Below are 24,927 nucleotides of genomic sequence, written 5' to 3' on the forward strand. Positions count from 1 at the left end.
GCTTATGCTGGTATAACCTGGGTATGCTCTGTTATATAGTAATCTGGCTTATGCTGGTATAACCTGGGTATGCTCTGCTAGTGATCTGGCTTATGCTGGTATAACCTGGGTATGCTCTGCTATATAGTTGCAGGAATAAGAATATGGAGATTTTGACAATTCTCATCTTTTAATAATTAAATATAAATATCTTTTATAATTTTACAGATAGAAAAGCAGAATTGTTGTCGCATTGTGTAAGAGACGTTTAGGAAAAGTAAGCGGGCGGCAGAGTTCATCATCTTCACCTCAGAGCTGGGAATCTCTGTAGAAAGAAAACTTAAGGCAGGAAACAAAGCTAAAGGGTTAATATGGGGCAATGTGGAGGCTGGAGCCCCGGCCGCCCCTGTATCCGCTCCTCCTGGCGCTCCTTGTATCCGCTCCTCCTGGCGCCCCTGTATCCGCTCCTCCTGGCGCTCCTTGTATCCGCTCCTCCTGGCGCTCCTGGTATCCGCTCCTCCTGGCGCTCCTTGTATCCGCTCCTCCTGGCGCTCCTGGTATCCGCTCCTCCTGGCGCTCTGCCACACGATTGCTTCCCCTGACATATGGCTGTCTCATATAGACTACACAGAATCAGTAATACTTCTATCCCCTGCCCTATACCCAGTCTTCTAGGCTCAGGTTAGTCTTTGGAATCCAAGATCTCCCATTCCATAGGAAGCTGCGGTGCCCCATGGCAAGGATGTGGTTAATAAATAAGAAGCCGCCACAGTGGTCACTATGGGGAAAAATACCCCAAGACATGGTAGAAAGGTGCTCACCTTCTCAGTCACACAGTGCTGAAGAAAGCAGCGTCTAATAGAAGGTCTATATACAGAGGAAGCCAATATATACACCCTAAGATATACCACTGTACACATCATCATCATCAGTAGAAAAAAGGACAAAGAAAAGCCCTGCAGTACACACTATGGCCATTGGGTGGCACTGTTTCTCTTTAACAGTATAAAGGCATTCAGTTGGGTTAGACCCTCGGGGGTCTCTAATCTCTAGCGACCTCATACGTGCTGATCCATGCTGGATTTCCTGATGCTGCTCGATTAGAAGCTCCTTAATACTATATATTATATCATCTACAGAGCGCGCAGCGCTTGTTACTGTCCCAGGCGCTGCTACTGTATAGAAAAGCTGTGCTAGAACTAATGGCGTCCATAGAGGGGAGGGGCTTCAGAGGTGGCTGCATGGGGGATTTGTCCTGTCCCATCACAGCCTCCTGGAGGTCCCAATACTTGGTGCTCTCCATCCTCCTCCACAATTGTGTCATGAGATGGCAGGATTATCCTTGAGCAAGTTCTCCGCTCCTGTGCTGCTGTGCCTTGGACTCAGGGGACTGCTCCTCCCCTCTACAGGAGCTGTAGGCACTGGCTCCAGGGGACGTCGCCTTAACCTAGAACGGACCCCAGAGTCAACTGCATGCCATCACCAGTGGGTCCTCCAAAAGTTCTACATCCCCCCGGCCGTGGTGTCATGGTCATAGTCATGGAGGTTTAGTGCAGGTTCAAAATGTTCAATAGGAAGACATAAGGCGGCCATTTTGCACAAGATGGTGGATATGGGATTTTTCTCTCCCAAGTCTGTGTTCCACTTGAGGTTGGATAAGTGTGCTGGCTAGTTTGGTAAGAGATCCACCTGTGGGTCACACATGAGTCTGCATCCGCTGCTGTGCTGGCCGGCCATAGTCCCCATGTGTGGAGAGTGAAGCGTAGGAAAGACGAGACAGAGTCGGACCCGATTCTAGAGTTTCAAAACGATCTGGTCGCACATAACTACAAAAGGCTCTGGCGTAAGGTTGTGGCTGATTACCGGGGCCGGGGGGCAAACTGGCCGGACCCTGTGGTATGTGGATATGTTCACTCCCGTGGCGAGGAGTGGTGGCATATCGATGGGCATAGTCATAAAGCTTCGGGGCTCCTGGTAAGGATGGGGTAGGGCACAATGGAGTGAGAGCAGACGTTGCTGCGTACAGAGGACGAGGAGGTGAAGAAAACTCGGGATAGGCCACTGTAGTCGGGCGAGAGTCTTCATGAGCTCGGACTTTGTAGTAACCATTGGTCGGGTCCTGAAGGGAAGACACAAGGGCGGATAAGGGAAATATTATGGAATCTGCGGATGACATGATTGAGGAAGATGGTGGACAACTTACCTGAGAGTCATCGGGGATATCGCTGTGTTCGGTCTGTGACGTTCCTCGAGATTCTGTATCTGTGTGCTGCAGAGGAGACCATGAAAATGTCAACTCATGAAGGACCCTGTCAGCCCACAGGTCCCATAACATCTCAGGCCATCTGGGAATTACCCCCGTGCTGGGGATGAAGATACTCACCAAGGGCTCCTTCAAGTCTTCTTCTGAATCACTTGGGTGTCGATCGCTTTGATCACTTCCAGAAACTTCTACCGCAAGAATCTGGGTGTCCTTCACAGCTACAGCAGAGAAGGGAGTTTTAGTGAAAGGAACTTCCGAAGGAGCAGCCAAGATGTATGATCACCATGCCGAGAAGACCATGGATGAAAGACAAGGGACTAAAAGGTTGTGAAGACCCTCGGGGTGTGGTCAGAATCTTGGATAGATGTAGAGGATCCATTGGATGGAGAGGATGGAAACACTGACATCTACATCCATACACTCTAGTCAGGGTGAGCAGTGGATGTGGAGACTCTCCTGGCGGTCTTACCTTTCCGGGGTCGACGGCAGCACAGAACGCAGATGGTCACCAGTACAAAGAGGCAGAGTGTCCCCAGACCCAGTGCGATCATCAGAAGCATGAGCGGCAGAGTGGCTACAAGAAATGATAGAGCAATCAGTCCCACCCCGGAGGAGGAGCCCCCATTAACTTAGTGACGTAGAGGTAACAGACCACTCACCTTGTTGTCTCAGGGAGATGATGACCGAGTCCTCCCCATATTGATTCATAGCTGTGCAGTTGTACGGAACCGTGTAATCTGATGGCTCCGTTCCATCGATGATTAGAAACGAGACAGCTCCAGTGTTGGTCACACGTGTCTCCACTGAAAAACGTCCCAAGGTGCCCTCATCGAGGAGGTGCTTGTCCCAGGACCAGATCTACAGGGGACATTGACGGGATGAGTATGAGCCCGATAGATAGATTATAGGCCGTGCCACGCTAGATGCCGACATGTCAGACAGATACCAATACTAAGCACTAGTGGGGGAGGGGAATGTCAGTATTCAAAAATCTATGGCACATCTGAAAACGCTCTTCATCATGGACTCCATATTACGGATACTGATGCCTGGACTGGAAGCACTGGTGGAGGCCCCTCCTCATGAGTCCCCATCCATGTTATCCTCTGGTGGAGTTCCCCTTTAAATCACACAATAAATAAAGTTACTTACAATTCTGTCAGGGATTGGGGTTGTCTCCACCACGCACTCCAGTCGAGTCTTTCCTCCCAGAATACTCTCGTAATTTATTTCACTGATGATGATAGGAGGACCTGAGGAGAAGAACGAGTGGTCAGCCTGGTGTTTCCTATGGTCTGTAGATGATTTTACAGATCTCACTCAAGACAAGAACCTCCAACCCCCTCATTTACCTTCCTCATTCCCCAAAACTCTTGTCCCCCTCACCTCTCATGACCCATCCCCAGGTCTGCTGCCCCCCTCACCTCCCATGATCCATCCCCAGGTCTGCTGTCCCCCTCACCTCCCATGACCCATCCCCAGGTCTGCTGCCCCCCTCACCTCTCATGACCCATCCCCAGGTCTGCCGCCCCCCTCACCTCCCATGACCCATCCCCAGGTCTGCTGTCCCCCTCACCTCCCATGACCCATCCCCAGGTCTGCCGCCCCCCTCACCTCCCATGACCCATCCCCAGGTCTGCTGCCCCCCTCACCTCCCATGACCCATCCCCAGGTCTGCTCTACCCCTCACCTCTCATGACCCATCCCCAGGTCTGCTGCCCCCCTCACCTCCCATGACCCATCCCCAGGTCTGCTGTCTCCCTCACCTCTCATGACCCATCCCCAGGTCTGCTGCCCTCCTCACCTCTCATGACCCATCCCCAGGTCTGCTGTCTCCCTCACCTCTCATGATCCATCCCCAGGTCTGCTGTCCGCCTCACCTCTCATGACCCATCCCCAGGTCTGCTGCCCCCCTCACCTCTCATGACCCATCCCCAGGTCTGCTGTCCCCCTCACCTCTCATGATCCATCCCCAGGTCTGCTGTCTCCCTCACCTCTCATGACCCATCCCCAGGTCTGCTGTCCCCCTCACCTCTCATGACCCATCCCCAGGTCTGCTGTCCCCCTCACCTCTCATGACCCATCCCCCCTCACCTCTCATGACCCATCCCCCCTCACCTCTCATGACCCATCCCCCCTCACCTCTCATGACCCATCCCCAGGTCTGCTGTCTCCCTCACCTCCCATGACCCATCCCCCCCCTCACCTCTCATGACCCATCCCCCCTCACCTCTCATGACCCATCGCCCATCACCTCTCATGACCCATCCCCCCTCACCTCTCATGACCCATCCCCCCTCACCTCTCATGACCCACCCCCCCTCACCTCCCATGACCCATCCCCCCCTCACCTCTCATGACCCATCCCCCTTCACCTCTGATGACCCATCCCCCCTCACCTCTGATGACCCATCCCCCCTCACCTCTCATGACTGATCCCCCCTCACCTCTCATGACCCCCCCCCTCACCTCTGATGACCCATCCCCCCTCACCTCTCATGACCCATCCCCCCTCACCTCTCATGACCGATCCCCCCTCACCTCTCATGACCCATCCCCCCTCACCTCTCATGACCCATCATCCCTCACCTCTCACAGTCAGCGTCACTTCCTTCTCCATGGTTCCGATGCGGGGCACAATGGCTTTGCACACATAGGTTCCTGCATCTTCCCGGGTCACCTTGCTCAGGGACAGTGTATTCCCATTACTTAAGACCTGTGAGAGAAGGTGGAGGAACATTTTGAGATTTGTAGACTGATGGTGTCCCCCTTAATAGACTAGATGGACCCACAGTGTGCGACACACGAGTGAATCCCATGAAGTTACCTCTGTGGAGCCTTTCTTGTTCCAGAACTGGGTTGGGGTGGGATTTCCAGTCCAGCCACAGAAGAAGGAGGCGTCTCCGCCAACATCTACCGTCATGGGGCGAGGCTCGGTGAGAAGACGTGGACCAACTGTATAGAGAGACACTGGGTGAGGAGACTGCAGCACAACGCCAGCCTAGCTCTGGCCATCACTCTGGTTGCTAGGGACTGTCAGGTTACAGGTCCATAGCAACCAGTCTGTCTCAGGGAGCGCTGACAGCTTCTACTTACATAAGACGTTGACGGCGGTGCTGACGTTGCTGCTCCCCACACTGTTGGATACCTCACATGAGACCGGAGCTGTAAAGAAGGTGTGGTCCACGGTCACATGGTAGCGGTCTCCAGAAACAGCCAGCGGAACGCCGCCCTTTGCCCACCTGTCACGATAAATAGCCGACACTAATGGTCAGAGGAGGCGGAGGAGTCCCATAACCATATACGAATCTACGAGGCAGTGGGGGTCCCATCATTCAGCCTATTAGAGGGCTTGTTTATCAAAATTATTTTTATTTCAAATCAACTGGTGCCAGAAAGTGCCAGAGATTTGTAATTTACTTCTATGTAAAAATCCCCAGTCTTCCAGTACTTATCAGCTGCTGTATGTCCTGCGGGAAGTGGTGTATTATCTCCAGTACTTATCAGCTGCTGTATGTCATGCAGGAAGGGGTGTATTATCTCTAGTACTTATCAGATGCTGTATGTCCTGCAGAAAGTGGTGTATTCTCTCCAGTCTGACACAGCGCTCTCTGCTGCCACCTCTGTCCATGTCAGGAACTGTCCAGAGCAGCAGCAAATCCCCATAGAAAACCTCTCGTGGGGTATGTGCACACTGAGCAATTCTCGAGGAATTGTAGCTGAAAGTTTTCAGGCGGAATTCAAGCAGAATTTAAGCCCCCCATTGACTACTATAGGATTCCTCTAGCAGATCTACAGCAGAAAATTCTGCTCGGAAATTCTGCAGTGTGAACAACAGAGCAGAAAACCCATTGAACACAATGGGACTTTGCTCTGTACATATTTTACGGGAGGAATTTCAAGCTGAATTCCTCGCCTTTTCCTCAGTGTGCACATACCCCTGCTCTGGACAGTTCCTGACAGCAGCTGATAAGTACTGGAGATAATACACCCCTTCCTGCAGGACATACAGCAGCTGATAAGTACTGGAGATAATACACCACTTCCTGCAGGACATGCAGCAGCTGATAAGTACTGGAAGACACAAGATTTTTACATAGAAGTGAATTACAAATCTCTGACACTTTCTGGCACCAGTTGATTTGAGAGAGATAGAGATTTTGTGTGTGTGAACAATCCCTTTAAAGAATACTGCCAGAGGTGGCTGATAACAGGGAGCAACAGACTCACCTATAAGTGGTCACCTCCGGGTTAGACACAGCGCTGCAGAGGAAGGTGACGGAGCCCCCTTCAGAGACTGTTGGGGGGTCCACAGACAGAGTCACTTTGGGGGGATCTGTAGAGTAAAGAAGAGACTTGCTGGCTCTGGGGTTTATACTGTGTAGTGTCACCAGGTAGGGATCTGTCACAATGTAGGGATCTGTCACCATGTAGGGATCTGTCACCATGTAGGGATCTGTCACAATGTAGGGATCTGTCACAATGTAGGGATCTGTCACCATGTAGGGATCTGTCACAATGTAGGGATCTGTCACAATGTAGGGATCTGTGGCCATGTGGGGATCTGTGGCCATGTGGGGATCTGTGGCCATGTGGGGATCTGTGGCCATGTAGGGATCTGTCACCATGTAGGGATCTGTCGCCATGTAGGGATCTGTCGCCATGTGGGGATCTGTCGCCATGTAGGGATCTGTGGCCATGTAGGGATCTGTCGCCATGTAGGGATCTGTCGCAATGTAGGGATCTGTCGCAATGTAGGGATCTGTCGCAATGTAGGGATCTGTCGCCATGTGGGGATCTGTGGCCATGTGGGGATCTGTGGCCATGTGGGGATCTGTGGCCATGTAGGGATCTGTGGCCATGTGGGGATCTGTGGCCATGTAGGGATCTGTCACCATGTAGGGATCTGTCACAATGTAGGGATCTGTCACAATGTAGGGATCTGTCGCCATGTAGGGATCTTTCGCCATGTAGGGATCTGTCGCCATGTAGGGATCTGTCACAATGTAGGGATCTGTCGCAATGTAGGGATCTGTCGCAATGTAGGGATCTGTCGCAATGTAGGGATCTGTCGCCATGTAGGGATCTGTCGCCATGTGGGGATCTGTGGCCATGTGGGGATCTGTGGCCATGTGGGGATCTGTGGCCATGTAGGGATCTGTGGCCATGTAGGGATCTGTCACCATGTAGGGATCTGTCCCTATGTAGGGATCTGTCGCCATGTAGGGATCTGTCCCTATGTAGGGATCTGTCACAATGTAGGGATCTGTCACAATGTAGGGATCTGTCGCAATGTAGGGATCTGTCGCCATGTGGGGATCTGTGGCCATGTGGGGATCTGTGGCCATGTAGGGATCTGTGGCCATGTAGGGATCTGTCGCCATGTAGGGATCTGTCGCAATGTAGGGATCTGTCGCCATGTAGGGATCTGTCGCAATGTGGGGATCTGTGGCCATGTGGGGATCTGTGGCCATGTGGGGATCTGTGGTCATGTAGGGATCTGTGGCCATGTAGGGATCTGTGGCCATGTAGGGATCTGTCGCCATGTAGGGATCTGTCGCCATGTGGGGATCTGTGGCCATGTGGGGATCTGTGGCCATGTAGGGATCTGTGGCCATGTAGGGATCTGTGGCCATGTAGGGATCTGTGGCCATGTAGGGATCTGTCGCCATGTAGGGATCTGTCGCAATGTAGGGATCTGTCGCCATGTAGGGATCTGTGGCCATGTAGGGATCTGTGGCCATGTAGGGATCTGTGGCCATGTAGGGATCTGTCGCCATGTAGGGATCTGTGGCCATGTAGGGATCTGTGGCCATGTAGGGATCTGTCGCCATGTAGGGATCTTTCGCCATGTAGGGATCTGTCACCATGTAGGGATCTGTGGCCATGTGGGGATCTGTGGCCATGTGGGGATCTGTGGCCATGTAGGGATCTGTGGCCATGTAGGGATCTGTCGCCATGTAGGGATCTGTCGCCATGTAGGGATCTGTCACCATGTAGGGATCTGTCGCCATGTAGGGATCTGTCGCCATGTAGGGATCTGTCACCATGTAGGGATCTGTGGCCATGTGGGGATCTGTGGCCATGTGGGGATCTGTGGCCATGTAGGGATCTGTGGCCATGTAGGGATCTGTCGCCATGTAGGGATCTGTCGCCATGTAGGGATCTGTCGCCATGTAGGGATCTGTTGCCACAGGGGATCTGACTTACACTGCACGCTGATCGTCACGGATCTCTCCCGTCCCTCGGGCAGTGCCGTGTTCCTGACCCAACACGTGTAGCTGGCGCCGGCATCAGCAAAACTGGGGGTGATGAGGAGACTGCTGACGGCGTCCTCGCTCTTACCGTCTGACAACACCTGCTGCACATGGCGGATAGAGACGTGGTCAGGGTGGGCGCAATGACACGGGGGGGGGGGGGGGGGGGGGGGGCACCTGCAGCTTCCGGCCTTACCTTGCTGTATATTGCCCCGTCCAGCTGTTTGCCGTCGCGGTACCAGATGATATCGGCTGCCGGCTTTGCTGCCGGGGCCAGGCAGGTCAGGTTATAGGGGGTGTCCAGCAGGACGTTAAATACGGGGGCGCCGCGGATCAATGGTTCTCCTGGAGGAACTGAAAGTGAAAGAGAGAGATGAGTCCAGCGCTGACGGCTGATTGGCTGATGGAATGTGCCGCCCCTTCTTCTCACCGCCGCAGTGAATAACACTGCATTTTACATGGTGTTTGTTGTGCGGTGGGCGCTGCGTAATACACGCCCGGCTCTGAGAAGCTGCTCTGCACCACGCACGGACAGTAAATAACAGCGGCCGCCGCTTCTGATGGATTTTTTTTTATAGAAAGAAAGAAAATCCTAATTTACTAAAGTAATAATATCCTGCTCCATAAAACCCACTGAGAGGGCTCCCCTAGTGGCCAAACACGGAAAGAAAAAATCTCCGAGCCTGCGGATCCTGCCCACTCACCCAGCACAGTGAGATGTGCCCGCTGCGACCTCAGCGCCGCCTGCGTGGCCTGGCACTCGTAGATGGCGTCATCACCCAGCTCCACTCCTTCTATGTGCAGATTGTGCTCCCCCAATGTGTGGTCTCCAACGATGGAATACCGGGACCACCCTGCATGGGAACACGGGGAAAGGCTTTAATGGGGATGTTCACAAAAAAAAAATTTCAAATTAACTGGTGCCAGCAAGTGCCAGATATTTGTAATTTACTTCTAAATATAAATATCCAGTCTTCTGGTACTTATCAGCTGCTGTATGTCCTACAGGAAGTGGTGCATTCTCTCCAGTCTGACACAGTGCTCTCTGCTGCCACCTCTGTCCATGTCAGGAACTGTCCAGAGCAGGAGAGGTTTTCTATGGGGATTTTCTGCTGATCTGGACAGTTCCTGACATGGACAGAGGTGGCAGCAGAGAGCACTGTGTCAGACTGGAGAGAATACACCACTTCCTGCAGGACATACAGCAGCTGATAAGTACTGGAAGACTGGAGAGAATACACCACTTCCTGTAGGACACACAGCAGCTGATAAGTGCTGGAAGATTGGAGAGAATACACCACTTTCTGCAGGACATACAGCAGCTGATTAGTACTGGAAGACTGGAGAAAATACACCCCTTTCTGCAGGACATACAGCAGCTGATTAGTACTGGAAGACTGGAGATGTTTAAATAGAAGTAAATTACAATTCCCCACCAACATGATAAATCTGAAAGACTGCGAGGCGGCATCTCCTACCTGGAAGGTCTCGCTCGGCTCCCAGCGCCAAACCGTCCATCGTCCACTGGACCACGCCTCTGTAGCCAATCACCACGCAGGGCAGAGTCACCGACTTGCCGGCTGTGACCACCACATCTGAAGGCTGCTGTGCAAAATGAGCCCCGAAAGCTGCAGGGAGAGAAGAGCGGATTGAGTTACTTGCTGGGGGCGGCGGAGGTCGCTGCTGGTCATTCATCCACCGCTCTGCCGCCATATGGGGAGTAGATGGATTTAAGTGCTGACGGGCGGCTGGGTGTCGTGGTGTGCGCCGCACCAGCTGTTGGGATTGTCACTCGGCAGGAGCCAACATTAATCTTTAGCTTATAGGCTGCAGCCGAGCAGAGTTGTCAGAGGGACAAAGGGGAATAAGAAAATAGCAAAACTGCTGAAAACGCTGTACAAACGCTGCAAGACTACAACTCCCATCATGTCCTGACAGACTGCTGCAAGACTACAACTCCCATCATGTCCTGACAGACTGCTGCAAGACTACAACTCCCATCATGTCCTGACAGACTGCTGCAAGACTACAACTCCCATCATGTCCTGACAGACTGCTGCAAGACTACAACTCCCATCATGTCCTGAGCAAACAGCAGCACAAGTACAACTTCCATCATGTCCTGACAGACTGCTGCAAGACTACAACTCCCATCATGTCCTGAGCAAACAGCAGCACAAGTACAACTCCCATCATGTCCTGACAGACTGCTGCAAGACTACAACTCCCATCATGTCCTGAGCAAACAGCAGCACAAGTACAACTCCCATCATGTCCTGAGCAAACAGCTGCAAGACTACAACTCCCATCATGCCCTGACCTGTTGCCCCTGTACTGCATCCCTCTATAACACTGGCCACTAGGGGCGCCTTCCATGACTATACAACCACATGGCAGGGCTATACGCCACAGGACCAGGTATACCACAGTGGCGTTTGGTTGATCATGTGACGCGGTGACATCATCATCATCCACCTCCGCCTCCCTTCTATCTTCACATCTGACCCTGGAAATTCTCGGTCTTATTTCCCACAAGAGGCGTTTGGTTTGCGACGATTCATCTTGCGGCGTCCTCCGTTTGCAGCGTTTGTCATCGCTTCCTGATGGCGTCAGAGTGAAATGTTACACTAAGTTATGGCGCGGGTCCTGGAGGCGATTCTCAGCGCACGCGGTGTGTGCGGAGGAGACATCGGAGACCACAGCCGCGGGTTAGACGGGTGATGATGGAGAACGTGGCTACCGTAAGCCCAGTCAGGTGACCGTTGGGGGCGGGGCTAGGGGCAGGCTACACTGCTACTGACCAGTCACCTAGAAGAGAAGTAATGTGGCAGCCGCAGTACTGGCCCATTCCCGATGGCCGCCATATTGCTGGATGTGCTGGGGACACACACTCCTTTCTGTCGCCATGACAGTCCCGGCTGGGCCCCGGCAGAGGCGAGCGCGGAGGGACATCCAGTCTTTATCCCACATGAGAGGATGGACTACTTCCACCATCATGGAGGCGACCACATAAGGAGGCCACTCGGAGCCATCTTGTGGGCTGCAGCTTTACCCCCCGAGCATCAATCCATGGACGCCACTGAACCACAGACTACTACTAGAGCCTCCACCCAGAAAGAGTCATGTGACCTCACCGACAATGAGGTGCTGTCCACCAGCGCCGACACATGCTGCAAACTACAACTCCCATCATGTCCCAGAAGTTGTAGTTATGCAGCATCACAGGATGAGGAATACTGCGGCATGGAGAAGAGATAAAGAGAAGAGAATACTAAGAATACGGAATACAGAATACTGAGGAATACGGAATACAGAATACTGAGGAATACGGAATACAGAATACTAATACTAAGGAATACGGAATACAGAATACTAATACTAAGGAATACGGAATACAGAATACTAATACTGAGGAATACGGAATACAGAATACTAATACTGAGGAATACGGAATACAGAATACTGAGGAATACGGAATACAGAATACTAATACTGAGGAATACGGAATACAGAATACTAATACTGAGGAATACGGAATATAGAATACTAATACTGAGGAATACGGAATACAGAATACTAATACTGAGGAATACGGAATACAGAATACTAATACTGAGGAATACGGAATATAGAATACTGAGGAATACGGAATACAGAATACTAATACTGAGGAATACGGAATATAGAATACTAATACTGAGGAATACGGAATACAGAATACTAATACTGAGGAATACGGAATACAGAATACTAATACTGAGGAATACGGAATATAGAATACTGAGGAATACGGAATACAGAATACTAATACTGAGGAATACGGAATACAGAATACTGAGGAATACGGAATACAGAATACTGAGGAATACGGAATACAGAATACTAATACTGAGGAATACGGAATACAGAATAAGTAACATAATAAGCAATAAAATGTTGTGAACAAAAAAATTATTAAACTAAAAGATGGAGTTTTGTGAGGTAAACTTGTTGTCCTGTGTCAGTGGCCCCCGGCTGGCCATGTCTCTGTAGGAGCCCCCTCTTTTGTGTGGCCCCCGGCTGGCCATGTCTCTGTAGGAGCCCCCTCTTTTGTGTGGCCCCTGGCTGGCCATGTCTCTGTAGGAGCCCCCTCTTTTTGTGTGGCCCCCGGCTGGCCATGTCTCTGTAGGAGCCCCCTCTTTTGTGTGGCCCCCGGCTGGCCATGTCTCTGTAGGAGCCCCCTCTTTTGTGTGGCCCCCGGCTGGCCATGTCTCTGTAGGAGCCCCCTCTTTTGTGTGGCCCCTGGCTGGCCATGTCTCTGTAGGAGCCCCCTCTTTTGTGTGGCCCCCGGCTGGCCATGTCTCTGTAGGAGCCCCCTCTTTTGTGTGGCCCCCGGCTGGCCATGTCTCTGTAGGAGCCCCCTCTTTTTGAGTGGCCCCCGGCTGGCATGTCTCTGTAGGAGCCCCCTCTTTTTGTGTGGCCCCCGGCTGGCCATGTCTCTGTAGGAGCCCCCTCTTTTTAAGTGGCCCCTGGCTGGCCATGTCTCTGTAGGAGCCCCCTCTTTTTGTGTGGCCCCTGGCTGGCCATGTCTCTGTTGGATCCCCCTCTTTTTGTGTGGCCCCCGGCTGGCCATGTCTCTGTTGGATCCCCCTCTCTTTGTGTGGCCCCCGGCTGGCATGTCTCTGTAGGAGCCCCCTCTTTTTGTGTGGCCCCCGGCTGGCCATGTCTCTGTTGGATCCCCCTCTCTTTGTGTGGCCCCCGGCTGGCCATGTCTCTGTATGAGCCCCCTTTTTTTGTGTGGCCCCCGGCTGGCCATGTCTCTGTATGAGCCCCCTCTCTTTGTGTGGCCCCCGGCTGGCCATGTCTCTGTATGAGCCCCCTCTCTTTGTGTGGCCCCCGGCTGGCCATGTCTCTTTAGGAGCCCCCTCTTTTGTGTGGCCCCCGGCTGGCCATGTCTCTGTAGGAGCCCCCTCTTTTGTGTGGCCCCTGGCTGGCCATGTCTCTGTAGGAGCCCCCTCTTTTGTGTGGCCCCCGGCTGGCCATGTCTCTGTAGGAGCCCCCACTTTTGTGTGGCCCCCGGCTGGCCATGTCTCTGTAGGAGCCCCCACTTTTGTGTGGCCCCCGGCTGGCCATGTCTCTTTAGGAGCCCCCTCTTTTTGTGTGGCCCCCGTCTGACCATGTCTCTGTTGGATCCCCCTCTTTTTGTGTGGCCCCCGGCTGACCATGTCTCTGTTGGATCCCCCTCTTTTTGTGTGGCCCCCGGCTGGCCATGTCTCTGTATGAGCCCCCTCTCTTTGTGTAGCCCCCGGCTGGCCATGTCTCTGTAGGAGCCCCCTCTTTTTGTGTGGCCCCTGGCTGGCCATCTCTCTGTAGGAGCCCCCTCTTTTGTGTGGCCCCGGCTGGCCATGTCTCTGTAGGAGCCCCCACTTTTGTGTGGCCCCCGGCTGGCCATGTCTCTGTAGGAGCCCCCACTTTTGTGTGGCCCCCGGCTGGCCATGTCTCTTTAGGAGCCCCCTCTTTTTGTGTGGCCCCCGTCTGACCATGTCTCTGTTGGATCCCCCTCTTTTTGTGTGGCCCCCGTCTGACCATGTCTCTGTTGGATCCCCCTCTTTTTGTGTGGCCCCCGGCTGGCCATGTCTCTGTTGGATCCCCCTCTTTTTGTGTGGCCCCTGGCTGGCCATGTCTCTGTAGGAGCCCCCTCTTTTGTGCGCCCCCGGCTGGCCATGTCTCTCTTTGTGTGCTGGCGGCGGTCTCTTTGTGCCCCGGCTGTCTCTTCGCCCCTTCCTGTCCCCTGAGTGGCTTTAACAGATTTTTAAAAGCTGTTTTTCTGGAGTTAATCCACTTTCCACCTTTTCATGCTTTCTCTGCCTTTGTGTAAACTGACAGCATGAGAGCGGGGGAGGGAGGGGGGCACGGGACCCTCCTGGGGGGCTACACAACAGAGTGGGGGGGGGGATTAACCCCATGTCTGCTGGTCACACAGTTCATTGGTTAAGGTTCATAAACAATAAGAAATTGTGCTGGAGTTGGCGGCTTCAGTTTGTAAAAAATTCCCACAATGTAAATGGGAGAATAATGGAGAATAATGGGTCTCTGCACCAGGGGAACTAGAAGACTATAAGGCCATGTTCACACTACGTATTTTTGCAATAAACAACGCCCACTGTTTATTGACAGTGTGAGATCACACTAGTGTGTATGGAACACCGACCGTATTGTATACACTCTGAATACACCGCGGCCGCGCAAAATAACTGACTGGTCTGTTCAGTGAACAGCGGCCGTACAGAACAGCCTGTGCTCACAGTGTAAGTACAGCTCCCGGCAGTACAGCCTGTGCTCACAGTGTAAGTACAGCTCCCGGCCGTACAGAACAGCCTGTGCTCACAGTGTAAGTACAGCTCCCGGCCGTACAGTACAGCCTGTGCTCACAGTGTAAGTACAGCTCCCGGCCGTACAGCCTGTGCTCACAGTGTAAGTACAGCTCCCGGCCGTACAGAACAGCCTGTGCTCACAGTGTAAGTACAGCTCCCGGCCGTACAACCTGTGCTCACAGTGTAAGTACAGCTCCCGGCAGTACAGAACAGCCTGTGCTCACAGTGTAAGTACAGCTCCCGGCCGTACAGAACAGCCTGTGCTCACAGTGTAAGTACAGCTCCCGGCAGTACAGAACAGCCTGTGCTCACAGTGTAAGTACAGCTCCCAGCCGTATAGAACAGCCTGTGCTCACAGTGTAAGTACAGCTCCCGGCCGTACAGAACAGCCTGTGCTCACAGTGTAAGTACAGCTCCCGGCCGTACAGAAGAGCCTGTGCTCACAGTGTAAGTACAGCTCCCGGCCGTACAGAACAGCCTGTGCTCACAGTGTAAGTACAGCTCCCGGCAGAACAGCCTGTGCTCACAGTGTAAGTACAGCTCCCAGCCGTATAGAACAGCCTGTGCTCACAGTGTAAGTACAGCTCCCGGCAGTACAGAACAGCCTGTGCTCACAGTGTAAGTACAGCTCCCGGCCGTACAGAACAGCCTGTGCTCACAGTGTAAGTACAGCTCCCAGCCGTACAGAACAGCCTGTGCTCACAGTGTAAGTACAGCTCCCGGCCGTACAGAACAGCCTGTGCTCACAGTGTAAGTACAGCTCCCGGCAGTACAGAACAGCCTGTGCTCACAGTGTAAGTACAGCTCCCGGCCGTACAGCCTGTGCTCACAGTGTAAGTACAGCTCCCGGCCGTACAGAACAGCCTGTGCTCACAGTGTAAGTACAGCTCCCGGCCGTACAGAACAGCCTGTGCTCACAGTGTAAGTACAGCTCCCGGCCGTACAGAACAGCCTGTGCTCACAGTGTAAGTACAGCTCCCGGCCGTACAGAAGAGCCTGTGCTCACAGTGTAAGTACAGCTCCCGGCCGTACAGAACAGCCTGTGCTCACAGTGTAAGTACAGCTCCCGGCCGTACAGAACAGCCTGTGCTCACAGTGTAAGTACAGCTCCCGGCCGTACAGAACAGCCTGTGCTCACAGTGTAAGTACAGCTCCCGGCCGTACAGCCTGTGCTCACAGTGTAAGTACAGCTCCCGGCCGTACAGAACAGCCTGTGCTCACAGTGTAAGTACAGCTCCCGGCCGTACAGAAGAGCCTGTGCTCACAGTGTAAGTACAGCTCCTGGCCGTACAGAAGAGCCTGTGCTCACAGTGTAAGTACAGCTCCCGGCAGAACAGCCTGTGCTCACAGTGTAAGTACAGCTCCCCGCCGTACAGAACAGCCTGTGCTCACAGTGTAAGTACAGCTCCCGCCGTACAGTACAGCCTGTGCTCACAGTGTAAGTACAGCTCCCGGCCGTACAGAACAGCCTGTGCTCACAGTGTAAGTACAGCTCCCGCCGTACAGTACAGCCTGTGCTCACAGTGTAAGTACAGCTCCCGGCCGTACAGAACAGCCTGTGCTCACAGTGTAAGTACAGCTCCCCGCCGTACAGTACAGCCTGTGCTCACAGTGTAAGTACAGCTCCCGGCCGTACAGAACAGCCTGTGCTCACAGTGTAAGTACAGCTCCTGGCCGTACAGAACAGCCTGTGCTCACAGTGTAAGTACAGCTCCCGGCCGTACAGCCTGTGCTCACAGTGTAAGTACAGCTCCCGGCAGAACAGCCTGTGCTCACAGTGTAAGTACAGCTCCCGGCCGTACAGAAGAGCCTGTGCTCACAGTGTAAGTACAGCTACCGGCCGTACAGCCTGTGCTCACAGTGTAAGTACAGCTCCCGGCAGAACAGCCTGTGCTCACAGTGTAAGTACAGCTCCCGGCCGTACAGAACAGCCTGTGCTCACAGTGTAAGTACAGCTCCCGGCAGAACAGCCTGTGCTCACAGTGTAAGTACAGCTCCCGGCCGTACAGAACAGCCTGTGCTCACAGTGTAAGTACAGCTCCCGGCCGTACAGAACAGCCTGTGCTCACAGTGTAAGTACAGCTCCCGGCCGTACAGCCTGTGCTCACAGTGTAAGTACAGCTCCCGGCCGTACAGAACAGCCTGTGCTCACAGTGTAAGAACAGCTCCCGGACGTACAGAACAGCCTGTGCTCACAGCTCTTGGGCCCCCTCCATTGTACACAGTTATGGCTTCCTCCATGTGATTGCTAGCTCTTGGGCCCCCTCCATTATACACAGTTATGGCTTCCTCCATGTGATTGCTAGCTCTTGGGCCCCCTCCATTATACACAGTTATGGCTCTTGGGCCCCCTCCATTATACACAGTTATGGCTCTTGGGCCCCCTCCATTATACACAGTTATGGCTCTTGGGCCCCCTCCATTATACACAGTTATGGCTCTTGGGTCCCCCTCCATTATATACAGTTATGGCTTCCTCCATGTGATTGCTAGCTCTTGGGTCCCCTCCATTATACACAGTTATGGCTTCCTCCATGTGATTGCTAGCTCTTGGGCCCCCTCCATTATACACAGTTATGGCTCTTGGGCCCCCTCCATTATACACAGTTATGGCTCTTGGGCCCCCTCCATTATACACAGTTATGGCTCTTGGGTCCCCCTCCATTATATACAGTTATGGCTCTTGGGTCCCCCTCCATTATATACAGTTATGGCTTCCTACATGTGATTGCTAGCTCTTGGGTCCCCCTCCATTATATACAGTTATGGCTTCCTCCATGTGATTGCTAGCTCTTGGGTCCCCCTCCATTATATACAGTTATGGCTTCCTCCATGTGATTGCTAGCTCTTGGGTCCCCCTCCATTATATACAGTTATGGCTTCCTCCATGTGATTGCTAGCTCTTGGGTCCCCCTCCATTATATACAGTTATGGCTTCCTCCATGTGATTGCTAGCTCTTGGGCCCCCTCCCTCCCTCAGCCTGTGGGGGGTTGAGCTGTGTTAAGTGGAAGTTAATACACCATATGGTGTTTAAGAGACAGTTTGTCTTGTGTTTTGTGTGATCTGTCTATTGGGGCGTGAGGAATCCTATTCAGTGATAGGAGGTCAGCACCATTCTCTCTATACAGGGAGGAGGCGGGGGGGGGGGGGGGGGGGGGGGGGTCTTCGTGACTAATGGGAGGGGGGGGAGAGAGCTGAATCATTGAATCAGACTTGTTAGCAGGACACGGCACGTCATCACAATACCATTAACCATGCATGGCAGCTGCTTTTCTGCATTGGCGCAGATCTGGGGTCCCGCCACCTTAGTTCTGTGATAGGGGACTGGTGTTACCGCGCCATCAGTCTCGGAATCTACAGACGCTCGCCATCACCTATATAGCCATAAGGAGCTCAGCGGGGGGTATGGATCGGCTTGGGCGCCTTTCTATGATAACACAAAGCATCAGATGTAGCGTTATTAGCTCCACTATCAGGTGCCGGGAGAATTAACCATTTTCTGTCACATGGTCAGGGCCTAGTGAGTCATTTGCTAATAAAGTTTGTTTAAAAATAAAAATCGGCCTCAACAGCAAATCAGATTCTGGCTTTCATTTTATTCAGTCTAGGTTTTAAAGTGAAAACTGTGATCTGATTGGTTACTGTTGAAAGCTCCTAGCTCCTCCCCCTCTGTTTAGATTGGGAAAGCATGGGGCCCCTGGATAACAACAATCATGGAGGATACCAACCACTGCAGCCAATCAGATTCCAGATTTCATCTGCTGGAGCTGCTTAGAAAGTGAAAGCTAGGCCCTGATTGGTTGCTGTGAGCTGCTTTACAGCTTATCAGTTGCTATGGGCAACAAGAACACCTTACTCATTAAGCCCAGAGCACTGGAACAAACTTTATTAGCAAATGACTCTTAACAAAACAATAGTCTGTGTGTAATTAGCGGCATGAATGGCGTCTTGTGTGAGCGCTGTATAATCTGCATTAATACGAGTTGGCACAGGTCAGACCATGATTATAGCATCCGGCGGCGCCCATAACAATAACAGGTGGCCGATACTATAGGAAGATATCACGGCAGGGAGCGCATAAACTTCATGAACATCCGAAAACCAAGTCACCTGCGGCCATTATCTGCGCTGAGCGCCACATGTATCCCGACTATACAATGACTTACATAACAGCGCTTTATATGAAACCGACTGTGTGACGGAAGCAGAAAAGAAAGACCTAAGTCGCTGCACCACAAGAACTAGCAATCTAGTCAGTGGTGGACAGGTGCATGCAGCATGGGCTATCCTGGGAGGCCAGCCGCCTGTGGACTGGAAACCAGAGGAGCCAAGAATAAAGTAAGGGGGGGGGGGCAGCGCAATAGGGAGACGCACCGGACCCCAAATACAAGAATTACTCCAGGTGGAGTTAGAATTTCAAAGGGTCCTCCACCCATCATACACCGATCCCTCCACTGTCACATGCCGATCCCTCCACCCATCATACACCGATCCCTCCACTGTCACATGCCGATCCCTCCACCCATCATACACCGATCCCTCCACTGTCACATGCCGATCCCTCCAATCACCATACACCGATTCCTCCACCCATCATACACCGATCCCTCCACTGTCACATGCTGATCCCTCCACCCATCATACACCGATCCCTCCACCCATCATACACCGATCCCTCCACTGTCACATGCTGATCCCTCCACCCATCATACACCGATCCCTCCACTGTCACATGCCGATCCCTCCACCCATCATACACCGATCCCTCCACTGTCACATGCCGATCCCTCCACTGTCACATGCCGATCCCTCCACCCATCATACACCGATCCCTCCACTGTCACATGCCGATCCCTCCAATCATCATACACCGATCCCTCCACCCATCATACACCGATCCCTCCACTGTCACATGCCGATCCCTCCACCCATCATACACCGATCCCTCCACTGTCACATGCCGATCCCTCCACTGTCACATGCCGATCCCTCCACCCATCATACACCGATCCCTCCACTGTCACATGCCGATCCCTCCACCCATCATACACCGATCCCTCCACTGTCACATGCCGATCCCTCCACCCATCATACACCGATCCCTCCATTGTCACATGCCGATCCCTCCACCCATCATACACCGATCCCTCCACTGTCACATGCCGATCCCTCCAATCACCATACACCGATTCCTCCACCCATCATACACCGATCCCTCCACTGTCACATGCTGATCCCTCCACCCATCATACACCGATCCCTCCACTGTCACATGCCGATCCCTCCACTGTCACATGCCGATCCCTCCACCCATCATACACCAATCCCTCCACTGTCACATGCCGATCCCTCCACTGTCACATGCCGATCCCTCCACCCATCATACACCGATCCCTCCACTGTCACATGCCGATCCCTCCAATCATCATACACCGATCCCTCCACCCATCATACACCGATCCCTCCACTGTCACATGCCGATCCCTCCACCCATCATACACCGATCCCTCCACTGTCACATGCCGATCCCTCCACTGTCACATGCCGATCCCTCCACCCATCATACACCGATCCCTCCACTGTCACATGCCGATCCCTCCAATCATCATACACCGATCCCTCCATCCATCATACACCGATCCCTCCACTGTCACATGCCGATCCCTCCACCCATCATACACCGATCCCTCCACTGTCACATGCCGATCCCTCCACCCATCATACACCGATCCCTCCACTGTCACATGCCGATCCCTCCACCCATCATACACCGATCCCTCCACTGTCACATGCCGATCCCTCCACCCATCATACACCGATCCCTCCACTGTCACATGCCGATCCCTCCACCCATCATACACCGATCCCTCCACTGCCACATGCTGATCCCTCCACCCATCATACACCGATCCCTCCACTGTCACATGCCGATCCCTCCACCCATCATACACCGATCCCTCCACTGTCACATGCCGATCCCTCCACCCATCATACACCGATCCCTCCACTGTCACATGCCGATCCCTCCACCCATCATACACCGATCCCTCCACTGCCACATGCTGATCCCTCCACCCATCATACACCGATCCCTCCACCCATCATACACCGATCCCTCCACTGTCACATGCCGATCCCTCCACCCATCATATGCCGATCCCTCCACTGTCACATGCTGATCCCTCCACCCATCATATGCCGATCCCTCCACCCATCATACACCGATCCCTCCACCCATCATACACCGATCCCTCCACCTGTCACATGCCGATCCCTCCACCCATCATACACCGATCCCTCCACTGTCACATGCCGATCCCTCCACCCATCATACACCGATCCCTCCACTGTCACATGCCGATCCCTCCACCCATCATACACCGATCCCTCCACTGCCACATGCTGATCCCTCCACCCATCATACACCGATCCCTCCACCCATCATACACCGATCCCTCCACTGTCACATGCCGATCCCTCCACCCATCATACACCGATCCCTCCACTGTCACATGCCGATCCCTCCACCCATCATATGCCGATCCCTCCACTGTCACATGCTGATCCCTCCACCCATCATATGCCGATCCCTCCACCCATCATACACCGATCCCTCCACCCATCATACACCGATCCCTCCACCTGTCACATGCCGATCCCTCCACCCATCATACACCGATCCCTCCACCTGTCACATGCCGATCCCTCCACCCATCATACACCGATCCCTCCACTGTCACATGCTGATCCCTCCACCCATCATATGCCGATCCCTCCACCTGTCACATGCTGATCCCTCCACCCATCATACGCTGATCCCTCCACCCATCATACACCCATCCCTCCACCTGTCACATGCCGATCCCTCCACCCATCATACACCGATCCTTCCACCTGTCACATGCTGATCCCTCCACCCATCATACGCTGATCACTCCACCTGTCACATGCCGATCCTTCCACCTGTCACATGCCAATCCCTCCACCCATCATATGCCGATCCCTCCACCCATCATACGCTGATCCCTCCACCTGTCACATGCTGATCCCTCCACCCATCATATGCCGATCCCTCCACCCATCATACACCCATCCCTCCACCTGTCACATGCCCATCCCTCCACCCATCATACACCGATCCCTCCACCTGTCACATGCTGATCCCTCCACCCATCATATGGTGATCCCTCCACCTGTCACATGCCAATCCCTCCACCCATCATACGCTGATCCCTCCACCTGTCACATGCCGATCCCTCCACCCATCATACGCTGATCCCTCCACCTATCACATTCCGATCCCTCTGCCTGTTGATCCCTACACCCATCATACCCTGATCCCTCCGCCTGTCATATGCTGATCCCTCCACCTGTCACATGCTGATCCCTCCACCCATCATACGCTGATCCCCCTACCTGTCACATGCTGATCTCTCCACCCATCATATGATGATCCCTCTACCTGTCACATGCTGATCCCTCCACCCATCATATGGGAATCCCTCCACCTGTCACATGCTGATCCCTTCACCTGTCACATGCTGATCCCTCCACCCATCATATGGTGATCCCTCCACCTGTCACATGCTGATCCCTCCACCCATCATACGCTGATCCCTCCACCTATCACATTCCGATCCCTCTGCCTGTTGATCCCTACACCCATCATACCCTGATCCCTCCGCCTGTCATATGCTGATCCCTCCACCTGTCACATGCCGATTCCTCTGCCATCATACGCTGATCCCTCTACCTGTCACATGCTGATCCCTCCACCCATCATACGCAGATCCCCCTACCTGTCACATGCTGATCTCTCCACCCATCATATGATGATCCCTCTACCTGTCACATGCTGATCCCTCCACCCATCATATGGGAATCCCTCCACCTGTCACATGCTGATCCCTCCACCCATCATATGGGAATCCCTCCACCTGTCACATGCTGATCCCTCCACCCATCATATGGTGATCCCTCCACCTGTCACATGCCAATCCCTCTTCCTGTCGATCCCTCCACCCATCATACGGCGATCCCTCCACTTGTTACATACCGATCCCCCTGCTCGCCATAGGCTGATCCCTACCTCATGGCTTTGTTCCTAGGATCCTTCATAAGCTATATGTACACTTTTCTGGTGACATCCTCTCTGCCCATGTTAATACTGTTACGCCTAATATGTCCGCCATTACCGCTTCCACAGGCCTTCACCCACATTTACTGGTCTCCTGACTGACTTGTCCTATTAACATGGCGTAATGGCAGCCATATTGGTTCCCATTCGGTTAGCACAAAGCCCCTAAACAACAACAAGAGGGCTCATCACAACACTTGGGGTGTTCCTGCGATCTCCAGGGGCCCCATAATAACTTCCATGTGGACTCCAGCATGCTTCCCACTGTAACATCACCTGACCATAGAGCCTGCATTTCCCTTACAGGTTCTCTCTATGGGATTGAAAAATTGTATTGTGGCCCCCACTGGGGTCTGGGTTAGGGGTCTCTGCCATACATCGCCACCACCTCTAGTCATTGATGCTTGTATACACTTCTTTACACTGGATTGTATCCTGGCCCCTACAAGCCCCCTCAGAGACAGTCCCTATACCCCCCCCCCCCCACACCACACACACACACAGCCATGGCTTCTTCTAATGAGATCTTGAGGTGGTAAAGACAAGAGAGAGAAATCTCTAAGACGAGCCCCCCCCCCCCCCCCCCCCTTCTCGCCTCTCTCCTTATCTCTCCATTCAGAACTGTGATCGCCAGGGGATTAGCACTGAGCTCAGTGTAGACTCGAGTGGTTACACTTAAAGGGGCTCCAGCATTAGGCGGGGAGTCAATGGGATTGTAGTCCGCTCCTCCATTCTCCCCATGTAAAGAAAAACCTTATTAATCCTGAAGAGAAGACGACTGAGCGGAGAGGGGGCACGAGCCCCCCGATATCAGCCGGCTCCAGGAACGCAGCTCCAAAGTCTTCTCAGGGAGCCAAGTCGCCCACGTAACACCTTTCCTTCCATTTAATCTACGCTTCACTTCAACCTGTACAAACCTCTTGGCTGCTATTATAATTAGAAGCTGGTTTTGTGGAGGCTGCGGCGAGTCGCTATGTGGAAATGGCGCGTTGCCTTTGACCCTGGGTAGATTATGTATGGAGCGCTTGTCTAATGAATAATGATCCCGCCATATGTATAGGGCCACGCCGCGCCCTTGAAGCTCTTCTCTCTAATACATTACTAGCTCAATTATTGTGCACGGGTGCAAGACCGCCATCAAAGTCAATCACACGTCTGCAGCGGTGACTGACAGCTCCGATGGGGACCCCCCCCCCAGTGTGCCGCACATCATGGCCAACCCTTCAAGGTGATGCTGGCGGCAAATTATAATTACTGGTGGGTAAAGCTAGTGCTATGGGGATAGCCTGTCGAGCGTTCATTAATAAAACATCAGCTGCCATATTGACTGCTGCACGCCTGTGACAGTGCCCCCTGGTGGGAGGCTGTGTAGGAAAAACCATAGCAGGCCTTTGAGTTATTTAGACGGCAGCATCAACGTCAACTTGTAACAGGATGGGCGGCAGGCTGTGTAGTCAAAATATAGAAGACACCGCTCCATGGGCCCTCACCGTCCAATGTTGGGTGGGCTTCCCAGGATCTCTGCTTGGCTGTAGACTGAACCAGAAAGCACTCCATGGGCATCCATTCCTGACCTCACGCCATACCTATGTCTGCCAGGACAGGGGCACCATCATACAATGGTCCCATGGTCATCTCCACCACAGGATACAGACTATGGCACGGGCCTGACACCCTGAAGCCCCTTCCCAGGTGATACCATCATGAGATCACCGCTGCACAGGTTGTATTACGGGGAGGGATAATATGTCTTCCATCGTAATGTCACCTCTCCCATCCGCCTGATAGTCGCTGACCTGTCCAGGACAATGTGGGGCATTGTTAGGGACTGGGATTCCCGTGAGACAGAACTATGAGCTAATAAAGCGTCCAGTCCCTGAGTGTCTTATCAGGACTCCTGCCATGCTGCTGACAGACAGCTATCCTTGCAGGGTGCT

General features: G+C 53.2%; 1 protein-coding gene across 4 annotated transcripts in view; it reads right to left on the bottom strand.

Moving 5' to 3' along the window:
• Positions 1 to 219: 219 nt before the first annotated feature.
• KIRREL2 (kirre like nephrin family adhesion molecule 2) overlaps positions 220 to 24,927 on the bottom strand; it is a 29,306-nt gene continuing 4,598 nt past the window's right edge. Inside the window, exons 1-15 of one of the 4 annotated variants that reach the window (XM_069947095.1) lie at positions 18,228 to 18,333; positions 9,978 to 10,127; positions 9,204 to 9,353; positions 8,696 to 8,853; positions 8,453 to 8,603; positions 6,473 to 6,578; positions 5,339 to 5,484; positions 5,070 to 5,197; positions 4,832 to 4,958; positions 3,395 to 3,495; positions 2,902 to 3,100; positions 2,712 to 2,816; positions 2,363 to 2,460; positions 2,183 to 2,248; positions 220 to 2,098 (exon numbers count right to left, since the gene is read on the bottom strand). In XM_069947095.1, the coding sequence (XP_069803196.1) occupies positions 1,676 to 2,098; positions 2,183 to 2,248; positions 2,363 to 2,460; positions 2,712 to 2,816; positions 2,902 to 3,100; positions 3,395 to 3,495; positions 4,832 to 4,958; positions 5,070 to 5,197; positions 5,339 to 5,484; positions 6,473 to 6,578; positions 8,453 to 8,603; positions 8,696 to 8,853; positions 9,204 to 9,353; positions 9,978 to 10,017 (1,998 nt within the window). In that variant the 5' untranslated portion in view covers positions 10,018 to 10,127; positions 18,228 to 18,333 and the 3' untranslated portion in view covers positions 220 to 1,675. Of the gene's footprint in view, positions 2,099 to 2,182; positions 2,249 to 2,362; positions 2,461 to 2,711; positions 2,817 to 2,901; positions 3,101 to 3,394; positions 3,496 to 4,831; positions 4,959 to 5,069; positions 5,198 to 5,338; positions 5,485 to 6,472; positions 6,579 to 8,452; positions 8,604 to 8,695; positions 8,854 to 9,203; positions 9,354 to 9,977; positions 10,201 to 18,227; positions 18,334 to 24,927 lie in introns of those variants that run through there. The other 3 variants (XM_069947094.1, XM_069947093.1, XM_069947092.1) reach the window with 3 other exon arrangements.

The sequence above is a fragment of the Dendropsophus ebraccatus genome, chromosome 12 (genome assembly GCF_027789765.1).
Source record: "Dendropsophus ebraccatus isolate aDenEbr1 chromosome 12, aDenEbr1.pat, whole genome shotgun sequence".
Classification (NCBI taxonomy): Eukaryota; Metazoa; Chordata; class Amphibia; order Anura; family Hylidae; genus Dendropsophus; species Dendropsophus ebraccatus.